This window comes from Solanum dulcamara, chromosome 8 (assembly GCF_947179165.1).
Source record: "Solanum dulcamara chromosome 8, daSolDulc1.2, whole genome shotgun sequence".
Lineage (NCBI taxonomy): Eukaryota > Viridiplantae > Streptophyta > Magnoliopsida > Solanales > Solanaceae > Solanum > Solanum dulcamara.
In genome coordinates this window covers 62,724,293-62,748,151 of record NC_077244.1, presented here as the reverse complement: position 1 = coordinate 62,748,151, position 23,859 = coordinate 62,724,293, and the positions used below count along the sequence as shown (strand labels likewise).

The 23,859-nt window shown below is 33.9% G+C and overlaps 2 protein-coding genes and 1 pseudogene across 2 annotated transcripts; 1 reads left to right on the top strand and 2 right to left on the bottom strand.

Annotated features, from left to right (window-relative positions):
• Positions 1-2,210: 2,210 nt before the first annotated feature.
• On the top strand, positions 2,211-4,342 carry LOC129900041 (premnaspirodiene oxygenase-like; annotated as a pseudogene).
• Positions 4,343-12,349: 8,007 nt separating this feature from the next.
• Positions 12,350-14,826, bottom strand: LOC129899657 (sesquiterpene synthase 9-like). Its single transcript, XM_055974673.1, has 7 exons — positions 14,664-14,826; positions 14,164-14,449; positions 13,714-14,080; positions 13,387-13,605; positions 13,087-13,225; positions 12,743-12,994; positions 12,350-12,647 (listed from the first exon to the last, which is right to left on the bottom strand). Exons 1-7 carry the CDS (start codon positions 14,757-14,759, stop codon positions 12,354-12,356), a joined length of 1,653 nt encoding a protein of 550 aa, XP_055830648.1. The 5' UTR covers positions 14,760-14,826; the 3' UTR covers positions 12,350-12,353.
• Positions 14,827-21,058: 6,232 nt separating this feature from the next.
• On the bottom strand, positions 21,059-23,536 carry LOC129901532 (sesquiterpene synthase 9-like). Its single transcript, XM_055976740.1, has 7 exons — positions 23,373-23,536; positions 22,873-23,158; positions 22,423-22,789; positions 22,096-22,314; positions 21,796-21,934; positions 21,452-21,703; positions 21,059-21,356 (listed from the first exon to the last, which is right to left on the bottom strand). Exons 1-7 carry the CDS (start codon positions 23,466-23,468, stop codon positions 21,063-21,065), a joined length of 1,653 nt encoding a protein of 550 aa, XP_055832715.1. The 5' UTR covers positions 23,469-23,536; the 3' UTR covers positions 21,059-21,062.
• Between the last annotated feature and the right edge of the window lie 323 nt (positions 23,537-23,859).

The window sequence follows — 23,859 nt, the reverse complement described above, 5'->3', positions numbered from 1 at the left end:
TGGGGCATCCTCCCAAAGGGGATGCTACAGTCCGTCTGCCCAGGAGCTAATCCATGCACATCATGTGCTGCCTCTGGTCTAGTAGCAGAAGAAGATGAAGCTGATGTTGTAGGAGTGTTAGTCTCAACACTAGAATCTCTAAGTCTCGACACTACAACGTTCATCTTCTTAAGTTCCATCCCTTCCCTCACCGTAACAACCCTATAATAATATTAATTTTCATTGCCTTTCAGCCTTCTTTCACATTCATGATTAAAAATTCCCTTTTGATCAGTTTTTTCAAAACCTTTTCACATTCTTCACTGATCTATATTAATGTCTCCAATAGCATGTCTTTGTCTCATTAATCTATTTTCCTTCCCTCTGCATCCAACAAAGATATTGTTGCCATGTAATTCTTTTTCCTTCGATTTATCATGATTCACTCTATTTTTCATATTTATTTTCTTCTCGTTATCACGAGTCACTCTGTTTTTCATGTTAATATTTGTGTTATCTTTTGGTTGGTTTATTTCTTGCTAATTGGGTTAGTGGAGGTTTCATGTGAATGAATATGCCATTGAATGTTTCTTCATATTTCTCCTTCCTGAAATAGCCAAGTTCTCCAAAAGATCTTCAATACAACTTATGTTTCCAATAGTAGTAGCATAGTGTTATTCTAATTCCCTGCTGACTCTGTGTATGACTGGTATTTTTGGAAAATTTGTACAGTAGCTTGGCTATAGTTAATACACTTCAGTTTTTCTTCAAAGTTCTGCAAAAATATTTTGAGTTACAATGTTTTGAGTTTTGCTGAGAAATTAGCTTAGGCGTACCTGAAAAGCATGCCATCCCATGGATTATGAGGTAATATTGATACTACAAATTATGTGAAGTCTCTGGTTTTGAATTCTATTCTCCAACTAGAAAGCTGATCCAGCAGCAACCGTGTACACGTCTCCCTGCTTCAAACTTCTTTCCGCTAATTCATCCCTATAGATGTGCCCAACTCTTGTTTCCCCTATATTCAATTCCTTAAATGGAGCCAATCAAGTTGGCTTTATCAAAATTGTTCATCCCTCGAACAACTTCATAGTAAGAGATCATCTGATTGATCAATCAAACACAAAATTACTCAACTTACTGATTACAACAGGGATTTCACATGTACTGCCGTTTACAGAGGCTTGATATTTGTAGTTATTTACTTTCAAAGTTTCACTGCAAAAGAAATCTTTAAATAGCTAGAAAAGCTTTTCTGATGCATTAAGTGTCAATGAGCTCATAATTTGTTGATTTTCTGTTTGTTTTTACCTTATTGTTGCAAAACATTACTGCCTCCCTACCTTTGTGTTTTCATTAGACTAATCCAAAGTCATGTATCTAATGAGGAGCGATTGTTTGCCAACTTTCGTGCACCATCTTTGGTTACTTGAAATAGACATCATTGATCAACAACTGAGTTATATTCGCCCAATTAGGGAAAAACTTAATGTTTCAATCACTATAAAAGGGCTTTGAGAAGATTATGGACTTTCTCGCCAATTGACCATTACTTTATTGAGTTATATCATATCTTCTGTGCTCTTTTATCACTATAGAAAAGATGATCAACAAATTCAATCCTAAGTTACCTCCAACAACAACATCTAGAGAGACTTTAAACTTTCCAGCTACATAGGAACTTGATGCCTTCCTGCAATTCTGTTAAGAATTTCGCTAATCATATGGGGGAAAAAAGGAGATGGCTGCCATTTTTAGCCTTAAACTAATCCATTCTGTAACTAAGACTTTTTTCTCTGGAAATTGTTTTGGTTCTAACACTTCCATGAATGTAATTCCTTTCGCTAACCAGTGGTGTAGCAGCTTCAATTCTACATGGAAGACGTACAACTCACTCGAGGTTTGATATCCCCTTACAAACAAATGAGTCAACTATGACAAATATGTCAAAACAAAGTGGTGCTGCCAAATTGATTAGAAAAGCAAAAGTGGTTATATAAAATGAAGTGACAATTGCCAAGCGTCAAACAATAAAAACAGTCGACAGGAGCTTTAGAGACATAATGGACATCGATAAACCATTCGGTGGGAAATTCATGGTTTTTGGAGGAGATTTCCGTTAGGTGTTACCAGTAGTTCCAAAATCTACAAGAGTATAAACTATTAATGCAAGCTTGGTGAAATCATATCTCTGGCCTTTGATGGAAAAGATCTAATTTACTATAAATATGAGAGCAAGAACAGATTCATCATTCAGTGAGTTCTTACTTCGCGTTGGTAACAGAGAAAAACCAATAATAAGAGACAATTTAATCCTTCTTCTAGAACAATTAACTGTCAAGCATTGTAGGGATGTAATTTCAGAAGAATGCTTAATAAAAGACATATTTCCAAGCCTACAAAAAAATGCTACTGCTACAAAATATGTCATCGAACGAACTATCTTAGCAAGCAGAAATGAGCATGTGGATAAATCTTAATGACAAGTTAATAGCCATGTTCCCAGGTGAAAGCAAGATATTTAATAGCTTTGACTCAGTAGAAGATGACACCAACAACTATTAACAGGAAGAATACCTAAATATTTTAACACCAAATGGTCTCTCGCCACATAGGTATTCAGGAAAATACAACATGAATTACAATCATGAAGAGGAAGTAACAAAAAACAATATGACTGTACTTTAATATATCTTATTAAATACAGGTTAGAATTAAAGGAGAATGCTCTCATCATGCTGCTAAGAAATTTAGACCCTTCCAATGGCTTATATAATGGTACAAGAATGATATGTAGAGGCTTTGCCAAGATCCAGTGGTCATTTGGCAACTAAACAGATGTTTCTCTCTTGAATTTAACTTTCGCCATCAAAAAATGAAGGCTATCCATTCAAATTCATTCGGAAGTAGTTCTCAATACACCTTTGCTTTGCAATGAAAATAAATAAAGCGCAAAGTCAAACAATTCCAAATGTTGATTTGTATTTGCCTCAACATGATTTCTCACATGGTCAATTGTACGTTGCGCTATCAAGAGGGATGTCTATGTCCACAACAAAAGTTTTGGTCCTAACGGAGTAACCAAAACGATGAAGTGGGACATACACAAAGAACATCGTCCATAAGGAAGTTTTAGGGTACGATAACCTCATAATATATATATATATATATATATATATATATATATATATATATATATATATATATATCCATAAAAACACAAATAAATAACTCTTTTCAAAGGGTGGAGTCCTATACAGTACACGACTTCAAATTTCAGGTTTAGAAGACACTGACACATCTATGCAAAGATAATTGACTCATCAATGACCTACACTACTCAATGGGTATATGCCATATTCATCAAAAAATCTCTATGCTCTCATCTCTTGTCTCTTTTAATTTTTTTGAGTAATGTTTATGTTTCTTCAGTGTTGTCATTGCATTGCATTCTTATGTTAAGTTGTTATTACTATTCAAAATTTACAATGATTTGTTGTGTTCTATTTAGATGTTACTGTCCTTCTAATTTGTGCAGTTACATTTTCTCTCTATATATATATATATTCACTCTAAAATCAAGGAAAAGGTGCAATACACATTAATATTTAAACGGAAGACCATTGAGTTTTTGAACCATATTTTAACATTTTGAAATTTAACTCATGCATTACGTCTCTTGAGGAAACATTGCATACTTTACCTCTTTAAGTTTTATCAGAATAATAAATTAATTAATGAATGAAAAAAGAGAGAAAAGACAAAAATAAAATAAATTAGATAAATAGAATTCTTGGCCTAAGAGAGCGGTGGTTATATCATCACCTACTAAACTCACGATTTCGCCTTTGCTAATAGGGCACAACTTACATCCACAAACATCATATTTTACAATAATAAAGATATTGCATTCAGTCAATATATACGATGACTATCGGAGACAAATGCATAAATTTTTTATTGTAAAACTTCTTAGTACGAAAATGGTCAAGTCATTTGGTGCAATTCGTCAGGATGAGCTTACGAGTCTCATTTCATCAATTCGTTCCACGAGGGGTTCTGCAATTAACATGACGGGAAAAATGTTTCAATTTACCAACACTGATACTTGTGGAGTTTATCTTAAATGTTGAAAGATCGAGATGAGTTTATAAAATTACATATTGTTGAAGGATGTACTCAAACTAGCAGGATCGATTTGATGTGGCTGATTCGTTTCCTTCTTGGAAGTTACTTCACAAACTGAGTGTCCATAAGAAGGTTGATGAAATTATGGAGAATATCTTAAATGATCATATATATTGAAAATAAAGCAGTTGGGAACAAGGTAATTGGTGAGTTTGGAGGTGAAGATTGTTGAGGGGAGGAAGCACCACAACTAAAGTTTGATATGACAATAAATATGAAAATAAATTAGACACGAGAATTTTACGTGGAAACCGCTCTAAAAGATAGAGAGGAAAAACCACGGGGTAGAAGGATCTCACTATTTTGATATGGAGTACACAACTCTCAAATACAAGGAGAAAACAACAATTAACACTTTACTCTTGTAAAAAGAACAACTACTAAAGAGGACACTCAAGACTACAATATTTATCTTGGTGTATAACTCTCTTTGTATTCTTACTCTCTCTTTCTGGGATTTTAGGATGATCTAAATGAGGGCAAGAGGCCCTCTATTTATAGGAACCAAAAACGCGTAAAACATTTTACGCGTTGCATTTTGTCAACCAAAAAGAACACATTTTTCTTTCTACGCATTTTTACCTTTTGAAAACGTTTCTTTTCCTTTTTCAATGAAAGTAGGTTGTGCCTACCTACCAACCTCTTTTTTTGACTTTTCTTTTCACATTTTCTTTTCACATTCTCCCACTTGAAGATTTAATTGAGAATTAATTAAGTCTTCACACCATCCTTTCTATCCAGTTACTGCAATGTTATATTTTTGCCAGGCCAATAGAAGATCGAAACCATATGAACGTGTTACTGTTGATCGGCTTCGTAAACATATCTGCCAGGTTGTCATTAGTGTGAATTTTCTGAATATCCACACTGCCTTCTTCCACCTTCTCACAGACAAAGTGATACTGAACTCGTATGTGCTTTGTCCTTGAATGAAATGCCGGATTCTTTGCAAGATGCAAAGCGCTCTGACTGTCACAAAATAGAGCAATCTTCTCGTGTTTGTGCCCGAGCTCCTCCAGTAACATCTGCATCCATATTGGCTCTTTGCTAGTTTGTGTAGCTGCTACATATTCTGCTTCCGTCGTAGATGTAGCCACAATAGATTGCAGTTTTGAAACTCAGCTTACAGCTCCTCCAGCAAGAGTAAACACATAACCTGTGGTGGACTTGCTTTTATCAAGATCACATGCATAATCTGAATCAACATAACCTTTAACATTAAAGTCTGATCTTCCATAACACATTGCAACATCTGAGGTACTCTTGATGTATCTCAGAATCCTCTTAACAGTATTCCAATGCTCTCTACCAGGATTAGCCATGTATCGACTAACCACTCCCACTGCTTGTGCAATGTCAGGTCTTGTACATATCATGGCGAACATTAAACTTCCCACTGCTGATGCATATGGTACTCTAGACATTTCCATCCTCTCTGCTTCATTGCTAGGACACATACTTGAGGATAACTTGAAATTAATAGAAAGGGGGGTAGAAATTGACTTACAGTCTTGAATCTTGAAGTGTCTCAAGATTTTCTTCAAGTAGTTCTTTTGAGAAAGCCAAATCTTCCTATGATTTCTGTCTCGGTGAATTTGCATCCCTAGAATCTTGTTTGCTGGTCTCAAGTCCTTCATTTCAAACTCCCTAGCCAATTGTGCCTTTAAATTTGTAAGACGATCTTTGTTGGGGCCTGCTACCAACATGTCGTCAACATATAACAGCAAAATAACAAAATCTTCATCACCAAATCTCTTGTAATAAACACAAAGATCTGAACTATGTCTGTTGTATCCAAGGCTTATAATGAAGGAATCAAATCTCTTATACCAACACATCGGCGCCTGTTTGAGGCCATATAGAGATTTGTTCAACCTGCAAACCAAGTTCTCTTTTTCCTGTTCTTCAAAACCTTCTGGTTGGAGCATGTAAATTTCTTCTTCAAGCTCTCCATGAAGAAATGCAGTTTTGACATCTAACTTCTCCAAGTACAATTCAAATATAGCACACATCGCCAGGACCACTCGAATTGTTGTGAGTCGAACCACCAAAGAAAATATCTCATTGAAGTCTATACCTTCTTTCTGAGCGAATCCTTTCACCACCAATCTTGCACGATACTTCTCCACTTGATCATTACCATTGCGTTTGATCTTGTAGACCCATTTGTTTCCAATGGCCTTTCTTCCTTGTGGTAATTGGACAAGATCCCATATTTTATTTTTATGAAGAGCTTCAATTTCTTCTTGCATTGCTGCCACCCACAAAGATGATTCTTGGCCTTTCATAGCCTCGTGAAAAGTTGAAGGCTCTCCATCTTCTGTTAGTAGACAGTATGCAATATTACTCTCCATAGAATAATCTGAGTGCCAAGCTGGTTCTCTTCTCTCCCTAGTTGACCGTCGAACTTCTAGAGTTTCGATCTCAGCTTGCTCTTGTTCTTCATGCTCTGGTGCTGCTTCAGAAGAAACTGGAACTTCTTCTATTTCTTCAACTTCAACTGTAGTAGTCTCTGATTTTTCTTTTGAAGTGCTACCTTTTTTTGCTTGTATCTTGTTTTCAACAAATACAACATCCCTGCTGATTATCACCTTGCGGGCTGTGGGATCTCACAAGCGATACCCCTTGACTCCATCAGCATAACCTAAAAAAATTTATTCTCTGGATTTTGGATCCAACTTTGATTTTTCTTGGGTGTTGTACATAACATAAGCAGGACTTTCAAATATATGTAAGCGAGAATAATCAGCTGATTTTCCTGTCCATATCTCCATTGGCGTTTTCAGATCAATTGCGGTTGATGGTGACCGATTGATCACATAACAGGCGGTTTTGATTGCTTCTGCCCAGAATGGTTTTTCCAACCCTGCAGTTGCCAACATAGCTCTTGTCCGTTCCAACAAGATTCTGTTCATCCGCTCTGCTACTCCATTTTGTTGTGGAGTATATGCCACCGTAAACTGTCGTTTAATACCTTCTTGTTTACAGAAGTTATTAAATTCATCACCAGTGTATTCTCCTCTATTATCTGTCCTCAAACACTTGATCTTTTTCTCAGATTCAAGTTCCACCCGCGCTTTGAATTCTTTGAAAACTAAAAAAACATCTGTCTTCCTTTTGATTGAATACACCCAACTTCTCCTAGAGTAATTGTCAATGAATGACACAAAATATTTCGCTCCTCCTAAAGACTCCACCGGTGCTTGCCAGACATCAGAGTGGACCAGATCTAGTATTTTCTTGCTTTTAGCAGAGGAACTGCTAAACTTCAGTCTATTTTGCTTACTGGTAACACAATGCTCATAAAAGGGTAGTGAAACCTTTTTGAGCCCTGGAAGAAGCTTTTGCTCAGCAAGAATCTTCAAACCTCTTTCCGACATATGGCTAAGTTTACGATGCTATATCATTGTTGATTCTTCAAATGAACTTGTTGACGCGGTTGATACTTCTCCTTCTTGGTGTGTTTCACCTTTAAGCACATATAGATTTGCAGCAAGTTTTTCCGCTTTCATCACTACAAGCGCTCCTTTGTATATTTTCATGACTCCACCATGAGTCTTATATGAACATCCATTATCATCTAATTGTCCCAAAGACAATAGATTCTTCCTCAAGTCTTTTTACATGTTGTACCTCCTGGATGGTGCGTATCGTGCCATCATACATTTTTATTTTGATGGACCCAATACCAATAACATCCAAAGCATGATCGTCTCCCATGAACACAGATCCTTCAAACATAGGTTTATATTGATGGAACCATTCTCTCCTGGAAGTCATGTTCTATGTTGCTCCTGTGTCCATGATCCAGACATCAGTGAAACATTTTCTGCCTTCATTATTTGATATTGATTCACTACATAAAATGTCGCCATCATCCGAGGTACATGCAATATTCCCTTGAGCATTTGATGGCTCAGGGTGTTCACTCTTCTTCTTGAACCAACAATCTTTCTTAAAGTGCCCTTTCTTGCCACAGTTGTAGCACTTGATATTCTTCTTACTTCTTGATTGAGATCTGTCATGATTGTGACTCCCACTGAGGCCACGTTTCGTTGGTCTTCCTCTCACCATTATCAAAGCTTCAGCTTGCTGCGAACTTGCTTGTCTGTCTTCTTTATTTTTGCGCCTATTTTCTTCTTCCAAGACAGCGGCTGCAATTTCATCGAAAACTAGACTGTCTATATTGTTCGTCAGGTTGATGATGAGTTGATCATACGATTCAGGCAGACTTTGAAGTAGAAGCTCCGCACGTTCAGTCCCCTCTATTTTGCAACCCATTGTTGTAAGTTGCGGAAATAGAGTATTCAAAGTATTAATGTGTTCAGTAACTGACATGGACTCTGCCATTCGAAGAGTATACAATCTTCTTTTTAAGAAGATTTTATTATGTAAAAACTTGGCCTTATACAACCCCGTAAGAGTATTCTATATTTCTTTCGTTGTCCATTTTTCCACCACACTAGACAACACTTGATCAGCTAGTGCTAACTGTAGATCAGCAACTGCGTTGCTGTCTATGTCGTTCCACTTGCTGTCATCAACAAAGTATGTGGGTCTGCCTTCAATTGCAGCTAAGCAATTGTCTTTTCTCTGTATTGCTTTTATTTTCATTTTTCACAATAAGAAATTAGTCCCATTGAATTTCTCAACGTCAAACTTTACGTGGAAACCCCTCTAAAAGATAGAGAGGAAAAACCACGGGGTAGAAGGATCTCACTATTTTGATATGGAGTACACAGATCTCAAATACAAGGAGAAAACAATAATTAACACTTCTCTCTTGTAAAAGGAACAACTATTAAAGAGGACACTCAAGACTACAATATTTATCTTGGTGTATAATTCTCTTTGTATTCTTACTCTCTTACCCCAAATTAGCATGTTAGTCAAGAAAACATAGGTAGTAATTAAGAAAGATCACTAAATAGATCACAAAAATAGATATAGGCACGAGGGTCGATAGACCGTCATGAAACAAACAAAATCCAAGACATATGTACAAAACCCACAACATAACTCTGTCTACAGACCTCTAAAGATGATAGCATAGTCATAAGACGGGACAGGGCCCCGTCGTACCCCTGACCAACATATCCAAATATACAAAGATAAAGTCAGTACCAAAATACAAGCTCCGAACAAGGGAGCACTGTCAATAACACAGCAGATGTCCTAAACCGGCGGATCAGCAAATCAAACTTCGGTACCTGCGGGCATATAACGCAGCCCCCGAAGAAAGGGGGTCAGTACGAAAAAATGTATCGAATATGTAAGGCATGGACTATATTAGATAAAATCATAATCTGAATAGTATGTACATAATACAAAATAAATCTTCAGTATTTCAATATGCTTATCATAATCTCAAATCATAAATGCAAAAACATATGCCATATTCGGCCCCATTATGGGACTCGGTGAACAAAATGTGGTCGCCCTCCCATCGTCGGCACCACGGCACAGCATAACACCAGAGTAGGAAATATCTCCGTAACAAATCATATCATATCAGATGGCCATATCAAATCATATCAAATCATATCAGATCATATCATATTGGATCATATCATATCCTAAACATAGGTGTACATGGCACAGCATAACTCCGTGGCATAACATACACCACCCCATGTACATGTCATACCTGCCCCCTCACGTCGGGACACGGCGAACAATGCAGAGAAATACGCACGAAAATATATCCTGGCCCAGGCTCAATGAAAGAGTGGTTACAATATACACGAGTGGAGTAGTGAGAAACTAAATGCAATTTAAAATTTAAAATATTTATACAAACTCGATAGCATGGTTTTGATAACAGGTCATATATAAAAGAACTTGAATACTAAGCGCAAATATTTTCAACATCAAGATAGTCTATGTCAAAATAGTTTCTGGAATCGTCTCCATATTTTAAAATATATTACGGAACTTAACGGAATAATTAGTCGTATAATATTCGGAAGAGTAGCAAAAAATTTCTCTCAAATACTACCCAACATAAGCCAAACGGAATAACAAAGAAAAATTCAGAATAGTGGGACCCACCTCGGTCAAATGAGGTGGCGTATACAAATTAGGTGCTTTAAACTTCATAACTTCATTTATAAGAGTTTTAAGGTAGTCGGAATTCATTTGTGCTGAATCTAGAAGTTTAGACAATTTTTCCAATACTTGGAAATTGGATTAATTCTTACCTTCATAACACAAAGAAATTGGATTAATTCTTACCTTTTCCTTCTAACTTCTTCACTTAACCAAAGCTTCAAATCAACCAAACAAGTCTTCTATCTTCCAAAATAAGTTTACCATGTTATAAAGGACCCTTGATATAGTAGGAATACTAAGACAGTAATTTTTGGGATGAAATTTTAAGAAGTTATGTTTTCCTTGCCTTGGCCGAACTCTCTCTTATTTTTCCTTGTTTTTGGCTCCTCTATCTTCTTCCAATTCTCTTGAACATTCTAGGAGTTGGAAGATATAAGACCCCTAGGTGAAATTACCATTTTGCCCCTCACCTTTTCTAATATTCCCAAGTTGAAATTCCAATTTTGTCCTTAACCTTTTGTAGTATTTTCATATGTGAAATTCCAATTTTGTCCTTAACCTTTTATAGTATTTCCACATGAAAAATTCCGATTTTACCTTTAAACTTTTCCAATATTTCCACATCCCAATTTAGTCATAAGAATTTTGTATCCAACAAAATCCAACATAGCCTTGTTACCATTATCCCCAAAATGTCCTAATGTGAAAAAATACGGGTTATAACATTCTTCAACCTTTTTTTTTGACTTTTCTTTTCACATTTTCTTTTCACAAAGATTTGGTTGATATTTTCCTAAGGGGGAAGGAGAACGATCAACTTCAATTTCCACTCACAAATTAATGACCATATTAAAACTGTGATTCTTGTAAGTTTGCTCACACTCCTCGAACACACTTCATCTACATCTCCACCCCCTTAGCACCCATCCCTATGATCCCACTCCTTACCCCTACTTAATTTCGACTATAGTATTTGTTTTGATTATATACAAATAATTTTAAAATATATAATGTTTTTTTTTACATATTAAACACAAGAAAATAAATAAGAGTGTCACTTATTTTTCTAGAAACTAATTACTTGTCTAATACTTCTTACTGCCTAATTAATTGGGTTATTCTTGCAAGCTCAACATGATTAAAAAAATGCAAAGATAATCAAAGCTGGAAGTTTATAGCTCTATACCCCTTTAATGATTTCTCCTTTAATATTTCAATACCCAAATTTCATTAAGATATATTTTGCCTTATGTACGTACTTACGTATTTAATTAAATTTTTTACTTCATTTATTTTCTTATTGACGTAAGACATTTTTATTGCAAATGCTGAAATATCAGCACAACCTACATAATTCTTCATCTAATTTTTGCTTGGTTTATGTATATGTATCCATTTGAATATTTTAAGAACGGAATGAAAATGCCCAAAGAATAGGATCTATGCATTTGTTGGTTAGTTCTGAATTAGCTACTGAAAATGCACTTGATGAGATTACTGACTAATATTGATTGTTTATTGTGTAATCCAATCAGCCATGAGATTGATATAATAAGTTCCTAAAGAGGTGAATAAACCCTTTCAACTTGACAGATGTCAATTATCTAGTATTAGAAGAAGGTGTGACAAGTCTAATATAATTTCTTTGTAAGTTAATACATAGTCTTTTTTTTATTAGGAAGAGATCTGGTATAGGCTTATGTCTTCCTTTTGAAGATTGTGGAATCAATCTTTTTTATTTTGCTTGTGAGTTAAGGTCAATGTCCCCTCGTTTTTGTAATTGTTCTTCAATTATAGACATGGTATGGGTCGAGTCTAACCCCTCAAAATCAAAGGGTAAGTAACGGCTGAACTAAAAAAAAAACAGAAAAAGAATTAAATACAACTTCTGTTATATTTTATTGAAGAAATATTAAAGAATAACATTTATTTTGTGGTCAAAGTAGAGAAAAAGATAAATCCAACTCTTCTTTGCTTGATAGTAAATTAAAAACAACTTGCTCCCAGATATTCTTAAGAGGAATCACTGATTCTTTTATTATCACTCTCATATAAATAGAAGGATTTCAATTTATATGCCTTATCTTGCTCCAAATTAGTAATTGACCATAGGTGCATCGGCATAATTATCCTCATATCTTGACAGGTTCAACCAATAATGAGTTAATCATGTTTTTAAGTTTTCCTTTGGAGTTTGTGTATCCATCTTCCTCTTTATATAGAGTGTCAATCACACGTGCAAGATTAAGACCTCGTTCGAGAGCAAGCATTGGTACTTCAGTTGGACGAAAGAGTTCTTTGTTTATGTCCTTCCATCCATTGACAACTTCTTTATGATGCTTAGCATATGCCTCTTGCTTCGACGCTCCATATTCTTTCATGTAGCATTCAATACATGAAGCTACATGCCTTCTTTGTTGTTCATCCTACATGAAACAAATTTCAATATCTTTAGTACAATAAGTAGTTACAATTAGTAGAACGAAAATGAATTACCTAACTAAGATATGATTGTACTTACTTCATGTCCAACAATATCATCCATTGCTCTGGAAATCAATGAGGAAGCTCGAACTATCAAAGGCTCATTCATCAACCATTCAAAAGTCTCTTTGGGTATAAATTCCTCCATACCGACCAAACAAGATGTTATTCCCATCATATAGCCAGCAGTTACAAGTGAATTCTCCATGTGCTCCTCATATTTTGGAATATAGTTACCATCATTCAACCATTGGGCTTCCTTAAAATAGGCTCTCACCAATTTCTTCATCTAAATAATTAATGTAAAAATAATACAATAAGTATTTGGTCGTCTTTTGGAATGAGAGCGAGTTATGCGGGGTTATAATAGAGTCTTATTACCTCATATTTTGTATAGTATACACGATCCGATTTACCTTCTTTAGCCAACACTTGTTCGATTTCATCATAAACATCCAGAAGGGCTTGATAGACAGGTCTCAAAGATGGCGGCACTGAATCAATCAGACTAATGTCCCATCTGAAAATCAAGTTTATTTGTATCAAATTTACAAGCTACTAAATTTTTACGTCTTGCACATATTGTATAGCATTTCACAATAAAAACATCAAGACATGTTTTTTACACTCATCAATCAGGAATTATATAAATAAAGATTATTTATATCTGTATTTTTTTACCTCTGGATCGCATCAGTGAACGGCACAAGTTCGTCAAAGGTTGCATAAGCATCATAAGTATCATCAATAATTGAGGTCATCTTGAGTACTTTTGTCATCATTTTTCTGGCACGACTATACTTAGGCTCAAAATACACTCCTAATATCCAAAAGTAACACTCAACCAGTCTGTCCCTTGCATATGGACATTTATTTGCAAAATCCAAATCTTTCCACCACCTACATACATCACAAGAGCAACTGTTTTGTTGAGTTTCATTTTTATTAAATCCAAATTATCAATATTCATTTAATTAAAGATCGGTAGATCAAATAATGGACTGGTACCTTGTAAGCTCGCTAAGCTCTCTCTGGTGAAGTTTTTGGAGCACGTTAAAATCCAATTTTGCAAATTTCAAAAGCAAATCATTGTGTGCATCATCGTTTTGGTATGTGGATATGTATTTCCTTGCTCCCACCCTTGGTAAAGTCTTGCGAATAGGCTGACTTAAGGCTTCAGTAACTTCAACATTATTGCTCAAGTCAGAGACAATAGACTCGAGATGAGTGGTGGTAAAGGTAAGAGCTTCTTCAAGAATCTCCTCATCGCGTACTCTCAGATGTGATGCTTCATACAAACTTAATAATCCTTGGACATCATTAGTAACCGTTTCCTTGAATTTCCCATCTTGTTCGGTGAATTGCTTGAAGACATCTGGTTAGACATCATGTCCATTGTCAGTAAGAAATTTAACCTTATTAAAAGTTGTAATGTAATGAAGGATAGAATACATTTACCAGAAGTAATGTAATGTCCCTGTTGCCTCAGTAGTCGAAAACGAAGAGAAACAACGTAAAGATTATCATCATTCTCACTCCTACTCTGTAGTTGGGACATTGTCGTATCAAAAATATTTTGAATGGATGTTTCAATTTCATTATCGAAATGATATGCCACCCCCAATCGTTGCATTGCGTCTATCAACATAAGTTTGTGTGCGCTATTATCAGGAGTTTCCACCAGCATCTTCATAATTGTCTCTTTCAACTCATCAACTTCAACTTTTTCTTGGCTAGTAATTTCCTGCATGCGAAAAATCAGCATTATTGTTTATTTTCTTTAATAAAATATCAGCAAACTGTCGCTCTCTCCCATCATATGTTAATTAATCAAATGTTATGTCAAGTCTTAAACACCTCTTTGTAATATTTAGACAACAATTAAGATAGATAGAAAAAAAATTGTATAAATGATAATAAGGACATTAAACAAATGTGAAGGTTTATGTCTGACTCACCGTGAGTTGAGGAGTATAAGAAAGGAAGTGATATCCCCAAACCGTTGGGTGAAAATTTGCTAAGGGACGGGACTTAATAGGAGAAGAAGTAGCCATTGCTTGCTCCAAGGTTTTTTCTTTTCTTGCTAATTGTGACTTTATGTTGTGCTAATTGGATGACCTATTTATAATGTACCTTAGTCCATTGAATTGAAATTTTAGGATTCAATTAATTTGTTGTTGATTGTTTAATTACCATTTATTCTACACTAGCATACATAACTCGTGATGCATCTATATTTATATATTTTGCAATAACCTCAGGATCCTATTAAAAATAAATAGTGGACTAAATAGGTCGTTGGAATCCCTCTATTATAGAACGATCATCACCAAAACTATTCTTTTTATTTGTATTCAAATTCAAATTGAGAGTTTATGTAAATATATTTTTTGCTAGCTCTTTTCAAGTTTTAAAGAATTTGTAGTCTTATTGTGAAATTTATTATACATGTCTCAATTTTTTTATATAGATACAAAAACTAAATTACAATATAGCAGCAAAAAAAAATAGTTTTAAATTTTTTTCTCTTGTTTCCATTCACACCTTTTTTAAAAAAATTTCTTTTAGGGAGAAGAGTCAAAAATGTCCTTAAACTATTTGAAATGAACAAATATGCCTCCATATATAGTTTGATCCAAAAATGCCCTTACCATCAATACTTTGGTCCAAAAATACCCTTATTGTTATTTAATGGGTCAAAAATGCCCCTATTGTTACAAAATGGGTCAAAATGCCTTTTTCCGAATAAATAATATTTTTTAAACTTATAAAAATATTACTTTTAAGAAACTCTATTCTTGTTTTCTTTCTTTTTAAACCACTTTAAGTAATAAAAAAGTAGGAAATTATTTTATTCTTCGTAATCTCATTTTATCAATTAAAATAGAATAATGTTGTGTACTCTAAGTTTTAATGGATAATATATGTCACATATATAAGATCATAATAAATCCATCTTTAATTTTTATTTAAATAACGATAAAAAAAAGAAATATTTTAGAATTTTTAATTTTTTTCTAATTGAAGTAGAATAAACATTTGCTAATAAAAGAAATATTATTAGGAAAAAAATATGTTCAAAATATATATATATATTTGAAAAGGGGCATTAAATAAGAAATTCATTTGAAATCTCTTCGTCAAAACTTGTGCAAGGACTTGAGAAAACAACAATTTTTCCATTCTTCATTCAGAGATATAGGGTTGTTCAAAATCGAATCGAAATCGATAAATTGAACCGAATTTTTTTTATTAATTTATCGGTAATGGGTTATTGATTTAGCTGTTTTGGTAATGGTTTTAATTTTTTTTATTATTGGGTTATCGGTTCTTAACGATTTAAAGTTTTTTCTTAAGGAGTTAACCGATAACTCGATAATAACTTAATAATTATTTTTATTACTATTCGGTATATAAAGTCATTCACTTAGGGATTAGTTTTCATACTTTTATTTCTTGGTGTCTCAAACTCTTGGTTATTATATAATATTTTACATTTGCTTTTGAGCAATACTCAATTTATCAACTCATGTGTATGGTTTATTTGGTTTGTCACCTTGTATCTAAGTGATTTTCAATATTTTTTTTAATAAATCTTAACGGTTAAATCGATAATCGAATTGATAATGATCAATAACCGATAAACCAATATCTTAATGGTTATATAACTGTGTGACATATCTATAAATCGATAATCGATAAGTCAAACCAATAAATTTCAAAATCTAACCGAACCAACTGATACATAACCCTACATAGATTGGTTTCTTGACTCTGCTCCTTGTTTTATCTATTTTACTCTCCAAATATGGAGAATAAAGAGTAAAATAGAGGTGGATTGGAGATGTTTTACACAAACTTTGGTTTGCTTACAGCTAACTATATAAAACTATTTGAGTGGATATAAACACCTGATGTATGGCAATTAAAGTAAAGGTATCTATGTTCAATTAATGAGTAATAAAAAGCAAATTCAAAGCGAAAGGACATATTTGTGTGTTGTAGCTTTCATTTGAAATTTCCACATCAACACTCGGTGCTTAGAAAACAATAACATTTCCGTTATTCTACTCTCGTAGTTATCTTTCTTTACTTTAATTTACTATTCCCTCCGTCCCATTTTATGTAACACCGTTTGACTTGATATGATATTTAAGAAAATAAGAAAGATATTTAAAATTTGTGGTCTAAAACAATTTTTAAATATTTCTATGCTTCTATTGAGCCGAGGGTCTCTCGAAAACAACCGTCCTACCTTGGTAGGAGTAAGGTCTACGTACACTTTACCCTCCCCAGACCCCACGTTGTGGGATTTCACTGGATTGTTGTTGTTATTGTTGTTGAATAGTTGTAAATCATTAGGGGTAAAAGGAGAATTTTAAAGTTAAAATATTTCTAGTTATCGTAAGATAACATTTTTTGGGGGATAGAAAAAGGAAAGGGTGCCACATAAAAGGGGAGTACTAGTGAATTTGTCCTTCGAGAAAAAACATTATTGAAATAATTAATTGGCCAATTATGTATTAAAATTTTTTATCTATAAATAAGATATAAGATGATTCAAGGATTGTTAAAAATAAAAGATAAATTAAAATTACACAATTTGATTATTATAATTATTAAAGTATAAAATTGTATACTCACAATTTAATTATGAGATTAATTCCAACGTTATCTTAATTATTTGTTCGAAGCAGTTACTGTAAAGTCAGTCTCTTTAGTGAAATGAGATGTTGATGGAGCCAAGACTTGTAGAGTTTAACTAGCAGTTTTTTTAAGCCTTAATAGGATTAGTAAGGTAAGACATATATAATTCCTTTGCTTGTACTTTTTTCTTTAAGTTTTGCTTTTACTATATTAATAAATAAAATCTAGAGGACACTCAAGACTACACTATTTTGATATGGAGTACACAGATCTCAAATACAAGGAGAAAACAATAATTAACACTTCTCTCTTGTAAAAGGAACAACTATTAAAGAGGACACTCAAGACTACAATATTTATCTTGGTGTATAATTCTCTTTGTATTCTTACTCTCTTACCCCAAATTAGCATGTTAGTCAAGAAAACATAGGTAGTAATTAAGAAAGATCACTAAATAGATCACAAAAATAGATATAGGCACGAGGGTCGATAGACCGTCATGAAACAAACAAAATCCAAGACATATGTACAAAACCCACAACATAACTCTGTCTACAGACCTCTAAAGATGATAGCATAGTCATAAGACGGGACAGGGCCCCGTCGTACCCCTGACCAACATATCCAAATATACAAAGATAAAGTCAGTACCAAAATACAAGCTCCGAACAAGGGAGCACTGTCAATAACACAGCAGATGTCCTAAACCGGCGGATCAGCAAATCAAACTTCGGTACCTGCGGGCATATAACGCAGCCCCCGAAGAAAGGGGGTCAGTACGAAAAAATGTATCGAATATGTAAGGCATGGACTATATTAGATAAAATCATAATCTGAATAGTATGTACATAATACAAAATAAATCTTCAGTATTTCAATATGCTTATCATAATCTCAAATCATAAATGCAAAAACATATGCCATATTCGGCCCCATTATGGGACTCGGTGAACAAAATGTGGTCGCCCTCCCATCGTCGGCACCACGGCACAGCATAACACCAGAGTAGGAAATATCTCCGTAACAAATCATATCATATCAGATGGCCATATCAAATCATATCAAATCATATCAGATCATATCATATTGGATCATATCATATCCTAAACATAGGTGTACATGGCACAGCATAACTCCGTGGCATAACATACACCACCCCATGTACATGTCATACCTGCCCCCTCACGTCGGGACACGGCGAACAATGCAGAGAAATACGCACGAAAATATATCCTGGCCCAGGCTCAATGAAAGAGTGGTTACAATATACACGAGTGGAGTAGTGAGAAACTAAATGCAATTTAAAATTTAAAATATTTATACAAACTCGATAGCATGGTTTTGATAACAGGTCATATATAAAAGAACTTGAATACTAAGCGCAAATATTTTCAACATCAAGATAGTCTATGTCAAAATAGTTTCTGGAATCGTCTCCATATTTTAAAATATATTACGGAACTTAACGGAATAATTAGTCGTATAATATTCGGAAGAGTAGCAAAAAATTTCTCTCAAATACTACCTAACATAAGCCAAACGGAATAACAAAGAAAAATTCAGAATAGTGGGACCCACCTCGGTCAAATGAGGTGGCGTATACAAATTAGGTGCTTTAAACTTCATAACTTCATTTATAAGAGTTTTAAGGTAGTCGGAATTCATTTGTGCTGAATCTAGAAGTTTAGACAATTTTTCCAATACTTGGAAATTGGATTAATTCTTACCTTCATAACACAAAGAAATTGGATTAATTCTTACCTTTTCCTTCTAACTTCTTCACTTAACCAAAGCTTCAAATCAACCAAACAAGTCTTCTATCTTCCAAAATAAGTTTACCATGTTATAAAGGACCCTTGATATAGTAGGAATACTAAGACAGTAATTTTTGGGATGAAATTTTAAGAAGTTATGTTTTCCTTGCCTTGGCCGAACTCTCTCTTATTTTTCCTTGTTTTTGGCTCCTCTATCTTCTTCCAATTCTCTTGAACATTCTAGGAGTTGGAAGATATAAGACCCCTAGGTGAAATTACCATTTTGCCCCTCACCTTTTCTAATATTCCCAAGTTGAAATTCCAATTTTGTCCTTAACCTTTTGTAGTATTTTCATATGTGAAATTCCAATTTTGTCCTTAACCTTTTATAGTATTTCCACATGAAAAATTCCGATTTTACCTTTAAACTTTTCCAATATTTCCACATCCCAATTTAGTCATAAGAATTTTGTATCCAACAAAATCCAACATAGCCTTGTTACCATTATCCCCAAAATGTCCTAATGTGAAAAAATACGGGTTATAACATTCTTCAACCTTTTTTTTTGACTTTTCTTTTCACATTTTCTTTTCACAAAGATTTGGTTGATATTTTCCTAAGGGGGAAGGAGAACGATCAACTTCAATTTCCACTCACAAATTAATGACCATATTAAAACTGTGATTCTTGTAAGTTTGCTCACACTCCTCGAACACACTTCATCTACATCTCCACCCCCTTAGCACCCATCCCTATGATCCCACTCCTTACCCCTACTTAATTTCGACTATAGTATTTGTTTTGATTATATACAAATAATTTTAAAATATATAATGTTTTTTTTTACATATTAAACACAAGAAAATAAATAAGAGTGTCACTTATTTTTCTAGAAACTAATTACTTGTCTAATACTTCTTACTGCCTAATTAATTGGGTTATTCTTGCAAGCTCAACATGATTAAAAAAATGCAAAGATAATCAAAGCTGGAAGTTTATAGCTCTATACCCCTTTAATGATTTCTCCTTTAATATTTCAATACCCAAATTTCATTAAGATATATTTTGCCTTATGTACGTACTTACGTATTTAATTAAATTTTTTACTTCATTTATTTTCTTATTGACGTAAGACATTTTTATTGCAAATGCTGAAATATCAGCACAACCTACATAATTCTTCATCTAATTTTTGCTTGGTTTATGTATATGTATCCATTTGAATATTTTAAGAACGGAATGAAAATGCCCAAAGAATAGGATCTATGCATTTGTTGGTTAGTTCTGAATTAGCTACTGAAAATGCACTTGATGAGATTACTGACTAATATTGATTGTTTATTGTGTAATCCAATCAGCCATGAGATTGATATAATAAGTTCCTAAAGAGGTGAATAAACCCTTTCAACTTGACAGATGTCAATTATCTAGTATTAGAAGAAGGTGTGACAAGTCTAATATAATTTCTTTGTAAGTTAATACATAGTCTTTTTTTTATTAGGAAGAGATCTGGTATAGGCTTATGTCTTCCTTTTGAAGATTGTGGAATCAATCTTTTTTATTTTGCTTGTGAGTTAAGGTCAATGTCCCCTCGTTTTTGTAATTGTTCTTCAATTATAGACATGGTATGGGTCGAGTCTAACCCCTCAAAATCAAAGGGTAAGTAACGGCTGAACTAAAAAAAAAACAGAAAAAGAATTAAATACAACTTCTGTTATATTTTATTGAAGAAATATTAAAGAATAACATTTATTTTGTGGTCAAAGTAGAGAAAAAGATAAATCCAACTCTTCTTTGCTTGATAGTAAATTAAAAACAACTTGCTCCCAGATATTCTTAAGAGGAATCACTGATTCTTTTATTATCACTCTCATATAAATAGAAGGATTTCAATTTATATGCCTTATCTTGCTCCAAATTAGTAATTGACCATAGGTGCATCGGCATAATTATCCTCATATCTTGACAGGTTCAACCAATAATGAGTTAATCATGTTTTTAAGTTTTCCTTTGGAGTTTGTGTATCCATCTTCCTCTTTATATAGAGTGTCAATCACACGTGCAAGATTAAGACCTCGTTCGAGAGCAAGCATTGGTACTTCAGTTGGACGAAAGAGTTCTTTGTTTATGTCCTTCCATCCATTGACAACTTCTTTATGATGCTTAGCATATGCCTCTTGCTTCGACGCTCCATATTCTTTCATGTAGCATTCAATACATGAAGCTACATGCCTTCTTTGTTGTTCATCCTACATGAAACAAATTTCAATATCTTTAGTACAATAAGTAGTTACAATTAGTAGAACGAAAATGAATTACCTAACTAAGATATGATTGTACTTACTTCATGTCCAACAATATCATCCATTGCTCTGGAAATCAATGAGGAAGCTCGAACTATCAAAGGCTCATTCATCAACCATTCAAAAGTCTCTTTGGGTATAAATTCCTCCATACCGACCAAACAAGATGTTATTCCCATCATATAGCCAGCAGTTACAAGTGAATTCTCCATGTGCTCCTCATATTTTGGAATATAGTTACCATCATTCAACCATTGGGCTTCCTTAAAATAGGCTCTCACCAATTTCTTCATCTAAATAATTAATGTAAAAATAATACAATAAGTATTTGGTCGTCTTTTGGAATGAGAGCGAGTTATGCGGGGTTATAATAGAGTCTTATTACCTCATATTTTGTATAGTATACACGATCCGATTTACCTTCTTTAGCCAACACTTGTTCGATTTCATCATAAACATCCAGAAGGGCTTGATAGACAGGTCTCAAAGATGGCGGCACTGAATCAATCAGACTAATGTCCCATCTGAAAATCAAGTTTATTTGTATCAAATTTACAAGCTACTAAATTTTTACGTCTTGCACATATTGTATAGCATTTCACAATAAAAACATCAAGACATGTTTTTTACACTCATCAATCAGGAATTATATAAATAAAGATTATTTATATCTGTATTTTTTTACCTCTGGATCGCATCAGTGAACGGCACAAGTTCGTCAAAGGTTGCATAAGCATCATAAGTATCATCAATAATTGAGGTCATCTTGAGTACTTTTGTCATCATTTTTCTGGCACGACTATACTTAGGCTCAAAATACACTCCTAATATCCAAAAGTAACACTCAACCAGTCTGTCCCTTGCATATGGACATTTATTTGCAAAATCCAAATCTTTCCACCACCTACATACATCACAAGAGCAACTGTTTTGTTGAGTTTCATTTTTATTAAATCCAAATTATCAATATTCATTTAATTAAAGATCGGTAGATCAAATAATGGACTGGTACCTTGTAAGCTCGCTAAGCTCTCTCTGGTGAAGTTTTTGGAGCACGTTAAAATCCAATTTTGCAAATTTCAAAAGCAAATCATTGTGTGCATCATCGTTTTGGTATGTGGATATGTATTTCCTTGCTCCCACCCTTGGTAAAGTCTTGCGAATAGGCTGACTTAAGGCTTCAGTAACTTCAACATTATTGCTCAAGTCAGAGACAATAGACTCGAGATGAGTGGTGGTAAAGGTAAGAGCTTCTTCAAGAATCTCCTCATCGCGTACTCTCAGATGTGATGCTTCATACAAACTTAATAATCCTTGGACATCATTAGTAACCGTTTCCTTGAATTTCCCATCTTGTTCGGTGAATTGCTTGAAGACATCTGGTTAGACATCATGTCCATTGTCAGTAAGAAATTTAACCTTATTAAAAGTTGTAATGTAATGAAGGATAGAATACATTTACCAGAAGTAATGTAATGTCCCTGTTGCCTCAGTAGTCGAAAACGAAGAGAAACAACGTAAAGATTATCATCATTCTCACTCCTACTCTGTAGTTGGGACATTGTCGTATCAAAAATATTTTGAATGGATGTTTCAATTTCATTATCGAAATGATATGCCACCCCCAATCGTTGCATTGCGTCTATCAACATAAGTTTGTGTGCGCTATTATCAGGAGTTTCCACCAGCATCTTCATAATTGTCTCTTTCAACTCATCAACTTCAACTTTTTCTTGGCTAGTAATTTCCTGCATGCGAAAAATCAGCATTATTGTTTATTTTCTTTAATAAAATATCAGCAAACTGTCGCTCTCTCCCATCATATGTTAATTAATCAAATGTTATGTCAAGTCTTAAACACCTCTTTGTAATATTTAGACAACAATTAAGATAGATAGAAAAAAAATTGTATAAATGATAATAAGGACATTAAACAAATGTGAAGGTTTATGTCTGACTCACCGTGAGTTGAGGAGTATAAGAAAGGAAGTGATATCCCCAAACCGTTGGGTGAAAATTTGCTAAGGGACGGGACTTAATAGGAGAAGAAGTAGCCATTGCTTGCTCCAAGGTTTTTTCTTTTCTTGCTAATTGTGACTTTATGTTGTGCTAATTGGATGACCTATTTATAATGTACCTTAGTCCATTGAATTGAAATTTTAGGATTCAATTAATTTGTTGTTGATTGTTTAATTACCATTTATTCTACACTAGCATACATAACTCGTGATGCATCTATATTTATATATTTTGCAATAACCTCAGGATCCTATTAAAAATAAATAGTGGACTAAATAGGTCGTTGGAATCCCTCTATTATAGAACGATCATCACCAAAACTATTCTTTTTATTTGTATTCAAATTCAAATTGAGAGTTTATGTAAATATATTTTTTGCTAGCTCTTTTCAAGTTTTAAAGAATTTGTAGTCTTATTGTGAAATTTATTA